General features: G+C 45.9%; 1 protein-coding gene across 1 annotated transcript; it reads right to left on the minus strand.

Annotated features, from left to right (window-relative positions):
- Positions 1-3,535: 3,535 nt before the first annotated feature.
- LOC136456075 (probable RNA-dependent RNA polymerase SHL2) lies at positions 3,536-9,254 on the minus strand. Its single transcript, XM_066455838.1, has 2 exons — positions 6,435-9,254; positions 3,536-4,743 (listed from the first exon to the last, which is right to left on the minus strand). The coding sequence occupies exons 1-2, from the start codon at positions 9,192-9,194 to the stop codon at positions 3,874-3,876; spliced, it is 3,630 nt and encodes a 1,209-aa protein (XP_066311935.1). The 5' UTR covers positions 9,195-9,254; the 3' UTR covers positions 3,536-3,873.
- Between the last annotated feature and the right edge of the window lie 829 nt (positions 9,255-10,083).

Below are 10,083 nucleotides of genomic sequence, written 5' to 3' on the forward strand. Positions count from 1 at the left end.
TGAGCTAGATGGCCAAGTTCGCCACAATTGTAGCAATCCATCTCGGAGATTGACTTTCTTCTTGAGCTAGTGAAGAACTTCTTCTTCTTGCCGTCAAACTTGATGCCACTCTTGTTTAGCTTCTTTAGCATCTTGGCGGTCTTCTTCACCATGAGAGCAAGACTTTCTTCATCATCTTCTTCATCACTTGAGCTCTCATACTCAAGTCTTGCTTTGCCCTTATCTTGGCTAGCTTTGAATGCTAAGTCCTTCTCTTTCTTCTTTGTAGAGGATGAGCCATCTTGTGGCATGATGTGCATGTACATCTCATGAGCATTAATCTTTCCCAAGATTTGTGTTGGTGTAGCGGCGGAAAGATCACCTTGATGTAGCACGGTCACAATGTGCCCATATTTGTCAATGGGGAGGACACTCAAGATCTTTCTCACAACATTGGATGGTGACATTTGAGTAAGTCTAAGCCCATTGACTTCCTCTACAAGAACATTTAAACGAGAATACATCTCATTAGCACTTTCTTTGGGAAGCATCTCAAAAGAATTTAGCTTTTTAATCACAAGATGATAGCGTTCCTCACGCTCACTCTTGGTTCCCTCATGGAGCGCACAAACGTCCGACCATAGTGCATGGGCGTCTTTGTGGTTCCTTACACGGTTGAACACATCTTTGCAAAGACCTCTAAAGATGGTGTTTCGAGCCTTTGCATTCCATTTTTCATAGTTCACCTCATCGCCTTGTAGGTTAGTAGCATCCTGAGGTTTTGGGAAGCCTTAAGAGGCGGCTCTAAGAATACCGGCGTCTAGAGCTTCTAAGTACGCCTCCATACGGATTTTCCAATATAGAAAGTCATCTCCCTCAAAGATAGGAGGAGGTCCATCCCCGTGAGACATCTTGCTCAAAGTGATTAAGCTTAAAACGTGAGCACGAGGCTCTGATACCAATTGAAAGGATCAAAGTGCCCAAGAGGGGGGGGTGAATTAGGCTAATTCTAAATTTTCTTGCAATAATCAAATCCTACGGATAGCCCAATTAACCCCTTGTGCCTAGAAAAGTGTTTCTATCAAACTAACACACAACGGACTTGCAACCTATGTTCCAAACTTACTCTAGCATGGCAATTCTATGAATGTAAAGACAAGTATTGAATTGTTCAAAGTAAATACTCAAAGTAAATGCTCAAAGTAAATAGAGAGAGAGGAACGCGGCGATGTTTTGCCGAGGTATCGGAGAGTCGCCACTCCCCACTAGTCCTCATTGAAGCACCCGCGCAAGGGTGTAGCTCCCCCTTGATCTGCGCAAGGATCAAGTGCTCTCTACGGGTTGATTCTTCGACACTCCGTCGCGGCGAATCACCCAAAGCCGCTCACAACTTGAGTTGGGTCACCCACAAGCTCCACCGGGTGATCACCAAGCTCCCAATCACCACCAAGCTGTCTAGGTTATGGCGATCACCAAGAGTAACAAGCATGAACTCTCACTTGACCATGCGAAGCCTAATGAGAAGATGGATGCACACTTTGCTACTCTTGATTCACTAATGAGGCTACTCTCTTGGATTCTTAAATCTCAATCACCTCACTAGGACCTTGCTCTTCTTGGCACTCATAAACGTGTTTCTCAGCTGTTGGAATGAGCAAAAGTGACTCCACACACGAGTGGAGCTTCTATTTATAAGGCAGCCTAAAAAACGAACCGTTATGAGCTTCTGCGGGGTGACCGGACGCTCCGGTCATGTTGACCGGACGCTCCGGTCAGTTCAACCCGCGAACCAGTGAAAATGTGTTGACCGGATGCTGGCAGCGTTCGATCACCACTGACCGGACGCGTCCTGTCGTATTAAACCCTCACTGGATGCTTACTGTACTCAACCGGACGCTGAACCCCTAGGGTCCGGTCAGTACTGACCGGACGCGTCCGGTCACAGATTCCCTTCTCTGGAACCTTACTGGAGTCGACCGGATGCTGGACTTCAGCGTCCGGTCAGTTGACCTCTCCAGCGTCCGGTCGCACCGAACACAGTCTGTTGATCAAATGAACTGACCGGACCCTGCGGCCAGCGTCCGGTCGCACCGGAGCCAGCGTCCGGTCAGCATTTGATCCTCCATTCACTTCCAACTCTCGATCATATGTGAATGAAGTTTGCTCCAAAGGATCTTAGGCATTCATAGGAGCTACCTAGAGCTAGTTATAACAAGTGTGCACCACACCTAACTCACTAGACTCATCTAGGTCAAGCTACCCGTCCATACCCCTCTTAATAGTACGGCCAAAGGAAAAACAAAGTCCTAAACTACTCTAAGTGTCTCCCCAACTCCAATCGACACTTAGAACTAGTCATCCTTAACCTTGTCGTCCATCCTTTGAAAACCGAAACGATTTCCATCGTAGGGGCATGACCACCTCGATTGCCCAATCGATCTCCATTACCATGACCTAACTTTATTGCCTCTGCAAAACACACGTTAGTCATAGTAATATTGCATTGACATTAATCACCGAAATCCAACTAGGGGCCTAGATGCTTTCAACCGGATCAATCCGATGCCCTCCTTTTGCTTCTAGAACCTCTCTGGTGACCACTGTTATAGTCTGTTGCCCCTTCACCGTTCACACTGGATCAATCCGGTGAGTGAAACACTCCATTGGTGAACAATACAAGCGCATAGTCTGGTGCTTTCCTTACCGCCGCCACCGGATCAATATGGTGCCTTCTAGATGCCTCTTTGCTAGGGTTTGCCACCCAATAGTCTGGTGCCCCTGGGGGTTCACCACCGGACCAATCTGGTGCATGCAACCAGCATGCACTAGGGTCTTTTTCTTCATGTCTAGCTTGGTTCCATCTTGTGTCTTGGACTTTTAGCATGTCTTGTGGATCTTCAACATGTCTTCTAATATCTTGATTGAGGTGTTGATAATTTGAATCGCCCCTTTGCCTAAAGTCCAAGGCCACCTTACATCCATTTGAACTATACCTTGTATACTAGCAAACATCATTAGTCCGAATGGTCATGTCGGTCATGGAACACTAAAATCAAACTTGATGGCACATAGGATCCACTTTCCTTATAGTGGTCATGGAAGAGACTCACAAGTTTTTGATGACTTGATGCACTCACAAGTTTTTAATGACTTGATCCACTTTCCTTATAGCGGTCATGGTATAGACAGGGGGCACCCGTGCAGGCGAGGCGATTAGCAACAGGGGCAATTGCTCTATGTATTTTTTAGTTGTAGAGAGAGAGGTTGCTGCTAGTCACCAGTTAAGGCTTTTGTTTGACGCTAAGGAGATTGGCCAGCGTACAACGAGAGCAATCTAGTCACCAGTTAAGGCTTTTGTTTGACGCTACGGAGATTGGCGTACGACGAGAAGCGACAAGCATGTTTACATGTTGACTCGAATACAAATTGCCAACACTACACAGCTGCACTCAACCTGAATTCAGACATCATCTAATGGCCACAAAAAACATACCAGACCAGTTTTGACCAATTTTCCAGGACAAAACTGGAACACTCTACACAACCAACAAAACTGTTTTGGAATTCAGACACCATGAACTAATATCCACAAACATTCTGGTAGTAATAGAGTTTGAACAAGTTCGACTCTAGTAAATGCATTAATGTTCGTTCATGTAGAGTGTCTGTGTCTGGTGTACGTGCATGTAGAGTGTCTGTGTCTGACTATATAATTTCCTAAAAAACCGAAGTGACTCGTAAAAAAACCGAAGTGACTAGACGGAGCCATGCTTCAGAGTTCAGATGGCATGGCAGAAAGGGCAGAGTGGTCTTGCTTCACTATCACATGGAGCTTCACGCCAACTCACATGCTGAGTGGTCTTGCTTCACTATCGCATGGAGCTTCACGCCAACTCACATGCTCCCAGATATGTAGGCTGCGAGCCTCTCAACGGGCCTTCGGCTGTCCACTTTCACTTCTCCATGGCGCCTTATCTTAATCCGTGCCAGGTGCTCGACCGCGATCCATGCAAAGCTAAGCCTTGCTGGCATGTCCTCACAGTCAGGTTTGAGCATTTCCCTTGACTTTTGGACCCATTTGGGGTGGTAGGTTACCTGGTACCATGCAGAGGCCTTCATCTCATAAAACCGATTTTTCTCATCATCAGAGATCTCAGTTTGATCTGTCACAAAGCTTTCGAAAATGCTCCTGAACTCCTTGTGGAGAGCAGAGTATGCATTCTTCAACCTCTCCTTTATGTCCCCCTGCTTTCTGCTGCTGTATTTGGGAAGTGACCATATGTGCTCTGTAACAAGCTCTGCTTCAGTGCGCACGCCATATTGGTTGAGCAGTGCATTCAGTTGTGTTTCATATGAGCACTTGCACTCCCAAGCACTTGAGAGAAAATCAGTTGCACCAGGAACTTCCATATCTGCATCATAAGGCAAATCGTTTAACGTGCAAGTTTCTTCTGGAACCAAATCACCACTGGAGGCTTCTTGGATTGACCGATAAAGCCTTCCAAGGATCTTCTCTGATTTATAGGAGATGCCATCCTCCTTTCCCATGAAGTCAGGATATAATTTTGGTCGAAGGGATGGTGGCATTGACACAATTTTGCCTGTCTTGGGGAAGTCCACAGCAGTTGCTGCTAGTTCTGCCAACTGAATGCACTTCTCATCCATTGCTCCATACTCGCTCATATCAGCGTGAACAACATGAGCATTGCTTATTGGACCCAGTTTCTCATTTACCATGTTCTTCAAGAAGAAATCAACAATATCCTGTTAACAGTACAATATCTTATTAATAAAAGTGTATTGAAAAAAGTAATATTTATCACAAACCAAGGACAAAGCAATTTGAAGAAACCATGTGAAATGATCATAATTTTTGTATATTAGCAATATGATCAGATCGATTGGATAAAAAGTGCAAACGTTAAGTCTCAAAAGCCAAGAGAGTGCTAGTTGATGATGAACTGAAAAATATTTATGCCTTATATGTACTAATGTTCAGGAGTTCTTGACTTTAATTCCAACCTATGAAAACACCTTAGTCCTTGTTTGAAGTATTTTTGTTTTATTAGAAAAATATCATGGTTTTGTGAAATACTTTGGTTTTGACAAACTATGTATTTGGATGCAACGAGCTTTGTATTTTTGAAAAAACATGGTATTACTAAAAATAGTCCTTTTGGATTGAAATCCAGCTGTGCACATTAGACTTCCTAGCTTACTACCTATACCTAATACACACAAAACACTAGGGATGCAAAGTTTTATTTTCTCTGGGTCAACCCAAAGTTAATTTAATTGAACTAATTAAGATCTCAAAGAAAAGGATATGGGATATAAATGAAGTAACAAAGTGCCCCACTACTACCAATTGGTGTCACCACTTGCATCCCTACAAAACACCCTCCAGTCAGAAACAAGTGATTTTGCAACCAAAACTCTTTTAACTTTGACCAATAATGCCATTGTGGATGTAGATTGTCAAATGAAAATTTAGAAACATGTATCAATTGAGCAAATGACATGAACACAGTTTTGCAGATTATACATGTATTCTGCAGAGCACATTAACTTCAAGAATTGTTATAGTAAAATTACATTATACGGGATTTTGCATGATTCATATTAAGATACTAGAATTAAATACAAAGCATCATAAAATTATTGTACGATGATCTATTGTCAGTACAAGAGATAGTAAGTCCACGAAAGTTGATATATAAGAAAAGATGGTAACTTTCAGGATTGTTACTGAAGAAATGTCATCAGAGCTATCCTCATCTGTTATTCAAATACTCACTCCAGTCCGGTTTCTAAGGTGCATATGGTGAAATCACAAATACCAAGGAGCAATGGGATGTTTGACATCGTATTAATCTAGCGCTTTGTTTATTGGATTGTTTTTTTGTGGCATGCATGCGATTGCAGCGCAACAATCGCCTCGGTATTAGTCAAGTGCTAGCTACCGATTTTTTATTGGATCAGTATTAATCATGCCAGAAGAAAAAGAGAAAAATTTCCATGTAAGTGACTGTTCGGTTCTGTCTATGAGTTAAATCCTGTCTCAGTATACGAGTGACGCCTAATAATATTACTGACTTTCTCTAAAACGCAAGGACGCTTTAGAAACCGGACTGGAGGGAGTAGAAGACAAATAATCATATAGACACACAGTTCAAAACTCTAGGATTTCACATGTCAAATATTAACAGGCATAGAATTAGTAGGAAGAAAAAGAATCCCTGATTCAGAGTCAATCCTATGATACAATTTCCATGGAAGTTTATGCTCAACTTCAATATTAGCTGCAACAGAGATTGCTCAGTAAGAACACTAACATGTCAAGCAGAAATTAGTAATGGGAGGGCATCGAAATGAACTAATATTTGAGGCAATGCATCCATATATTGAACTTTTAAGGGAAGAAATGCCTAAATGCCGAGAATAGTTGAGCTTACATGTGGGGATACTGCACGAGGTAGTTGTTTTGCTTCAGTTGGGGAGTAGTCCATAGGGTTCCAACTCTTTTTGCCAGGTGGTATAAGGTTTTCATCCCATGTCACAAAGTAGAGATCCCCATCAAGATCACTCCCAGATGCTTCATTGGCATGTGGCCTCTCACCTTTCTTGGGGAAGACCAAGCAATCAACAAGGTGATGCAGTTCAGGCACATCAACAGCTTCAAGGATCCGGACATCCCCTGGATGAAGGCATGGATTCTTTGCCATTACGATAGTACCCACAATGGTGTCTGCATTTTTGTTTGCTGAGGAAAATCTTGGTCCATGCTTTACCAGACAATTATTGAGTGATGGAGATGACGCCCGGATAAAGCACTGTCCTTGCTCAAGGATCCCAAGTTCATCAAGGCAGCCCATCAACCACCTCCCCTTGGGCACAAAAATCCTTGTCTTCTCCAGAAGACCCAGTAGCTGTGAGGACCTTATAGCTAACAGCATTGCTTTCAGGTGTGGTTCAGTTCCAGGTGAAATGCCAGCACTCAACATCAGTGCTGCAGTGTTTCCTTGCTGAGCACAAGAGGTGGTTACAATGTCAAAAGCAACATCAGTGTCCGACAAAATATTATTGAGATTAGATAACATGGCTTCCTGCATTTGAGAAAAGATAGCATCCGGGACATTCAAGGAGGACAGTAATGTAATAATCTGACGATTTAAAAATCCTGGCTGAAACTTTGTCCATGAGACCACCTCTAACACAGTATGGTTAGACTCAAACTTGTGCATGCTCGGCCTCAGGGAAAGTCGTATCCCATCATTTTCTCCTTCCCAGACAGCTATAACACCCTTGAAGCCTGCATACCTAATCTGGTAAGCGGATGGGGGATTATCTGTTAATTGCAGCTTCTGAGCAACTTCAAGTGCAAGGTCGCACGTAATCTTGCCAATTCCATCAGAGAAAATGTACCCATTGCGTTCAACTTCCTCGAGACACTCATTCACCTCATGCGGCTGCATCACCACTGTAGCATATGTAGATGAGAAGCACTGCCCCATCCGAGCAGCGTGCTTTGCTACATTCTTACTTGTGAACCGCCCCATCCATTTCCTAATGGTTTCCACTGTTCTCATTCTGTCCTCTGCGAAGAACCAAGCTGACCTGTCCCTCAGCTGGTTTGATGAGAATGCAAGAAATGAGTACTTCCTGCCACACATGTGGAATCCCTCTGTCAAAAATGTTTTAATACGCTTGTACACTGTTGTCTTATGCAGGAACGAGTTTGACATCAAATCTTTGACAATTTGCGCAGCAGAGAAATTCAGCACATTACTGTTCAGTTGCTGCATACCCTCGTCCATAAAAGTAACCCTGAGAAACCTGTCTGTGACTTCACGATAATGCCGGATGACACGATTAGAGCGCTCCACTTCTGGTGGCAGGCAACAAGCCTTGGTGGGCGTGACTACCAGCCTCCTCACCTCTGAATTGTCATCCCCAATCTTGTTGCGAAGAAGTTTGGGGTACCTGGCAACCCTATCTTGCAGATTCTTCAGCCTGCCACATGCATCAAAAACTGGAAATTTGTCCCCCCAAAATTCCCTCAAAGCAGCCACATTCACATCCTCCTCCTTCCTCTGGAGCAAACCGAAGAATTCAGGCGTGAGGTGGTGTTGATTTATTACTCCCTTGTGCACCAGAGCATTCACGAGGAACAACACCGGAAACTTTAGACCCTCGGCGTGCTGCACGCAGAAGAACAGGTCCTGCATTGGCTCCCCAAACTCAGGCTCATCACGCACGGTGAGGCCCCTCCTGGCCCCCCACCCACCACCGCAATCAACTATTGGCACCCTCCTATCCCTCATGTACGCCAGCGCGCGTTCCATCTTTGGCCAGAACCGCGGCGAGAATGTGATTCTATACGCGCCGCACCGCCCAATCGCGCCACTGGGAGTGATGTCCGTGGTCCGTATCCACGGGTCATCGTCGTCGAGCAGGTCGAACAGCATGGACTCGTGGATGTCGTCATCCGCCGTGCGGTAATAAACCAGCGGTGCCGCCGACAGCCGGATCAGCAGCGAGCAGTCGAGCCGGAACACCCTGACTTCGGCGACGTTGCGGACGGGGAACTCGAGCTTGACGTCGCAGCGCATGACCACAGACTCGCGGAACTCCCGGACTTTGAATGCGGTGTCGCGGGCGAAGATGAGGCGGCAAGACCAGTCGAACGGATCGACGGAGAACTCGAGCCCAGAGGCCGGGCCGCGCCAGGCGGCGAGGAAGGCGTCCTTGGCCGGGAGATCCCCGACCTCGAGGCGCGAGCCAGGGAAGCGGACTGGCGAGACACTGCGGCGGCGGGAGGCCCGAAGGGAGCTCTCCTGCGCGCAGGCGGCGCGCAGGGGTTTCCCGGAGAGGATGAGCTCGGACCGCCCCGCTGCGTCGGCGGCGGCGCGCGCGCCCTCCGGGCGCGCAAAGTGGACGAAGGCGTGCGGAGGCACGCGATCGTACTGTGGCGGCTGCGCGGCGGCGGAGGTGACGGTGGGGAGAAGGAAGTCGGGATAGGCGTCCGGCGGGGTCCAGGAGGTCTTGACGCGGCAGCGCCAGACCAAGCCCGCCTTCAACTCGAGAAAGTCGGCGAGATCGAGCGCCTTGACGGTGGCGTCAAATCCGCCCAGGCTAACCTGCGTGGTCACCAGGTCGCCCGCGCGCGGCGCCGGGGAGGGGGAGGGGGCTGCCGCGCCCCGCAGCGATCCCATGGTGTCGGTGGTTGCCGCGGCTCCGTTGGGTGGATGGCGGAGGAGAGAGCAATGGTCTTCTTGGAGGGGCCGAGGGGGTTTTGTGGGGGTTGTTTTGGTTTAATTAATGGAATAGGAAGGGTTTTAAAATTTTAAGCGTAACGAGGAACGGATGGGTGCAATGCCAAGTGTGTGTTCGTTGTGGTTGGTCGGCCAATGGCCTCTCTTTTTCTTCAGCTATTTATCGTTTTTCACTGATGTCGGTGAGTGTGAGTGGGGTTTTATGTCTCAGTTTTCAGTACAATTATTTTAATAACAATGTTGGCCCCGTTCGCATGCCCTTAAATTTGGCTTGATCCGCTTCTTTTTCATCTGAAATAGTATTTTTCTCTCATAAATTCCTCCAGCATTCTCCAAACCATTCAAATTCCTCCAGAATTTCCTCCAAGCGAACAGGCCCGTTATATCAGCATATTTAATATCTATATCAACATATTTAATGTGTATGAAAAATCTTCTATTGAAATTGCCCTAAAGAAAGTAAAGGCATGCACACCGTTTGTAATCTTAGAGCAGGCAAATTAAAAGACATGTCCAAATTCTGAAACAACTATTTTTTTCTTAAGCATCTGTAGGAGTTTTATAAAACAATTCTCTATGTTGATTTTTTAGCAAAAACAATTCTCTTTGATAGTTTCATAAAAAAGCTTCTTAAAAAGAAAACGTTGTAAAATATTGTCTCCAACTCGGCAGTCGAGAGAACTTCGTATCCCTCCTCCATGGGCTGGTTTTCGCGATACATCTCGTGCGAGCGATAAGTTTCTACAGTCGAGAACTTGGTATCCCTCCTCCGTGGGCTCATTTCTGCGGTACTTCTCGTGCGAGCAATTTCCTTTTTGTGCGAGATACA

This window comes from Miscanthus floridulus, chromosome 6, assembly GCF_019320115.1.
Source record: "Miscanthus floridulus cultivar M001 chromosome 6, ASM1932011v1, whole genome shotgun sequence".
NCBI lineage: Eukaryota > Viridiplantae > Streptophyta > Magnoliopsida > Poales > Poaceae > Miscanthus > Miscanthus floridulus.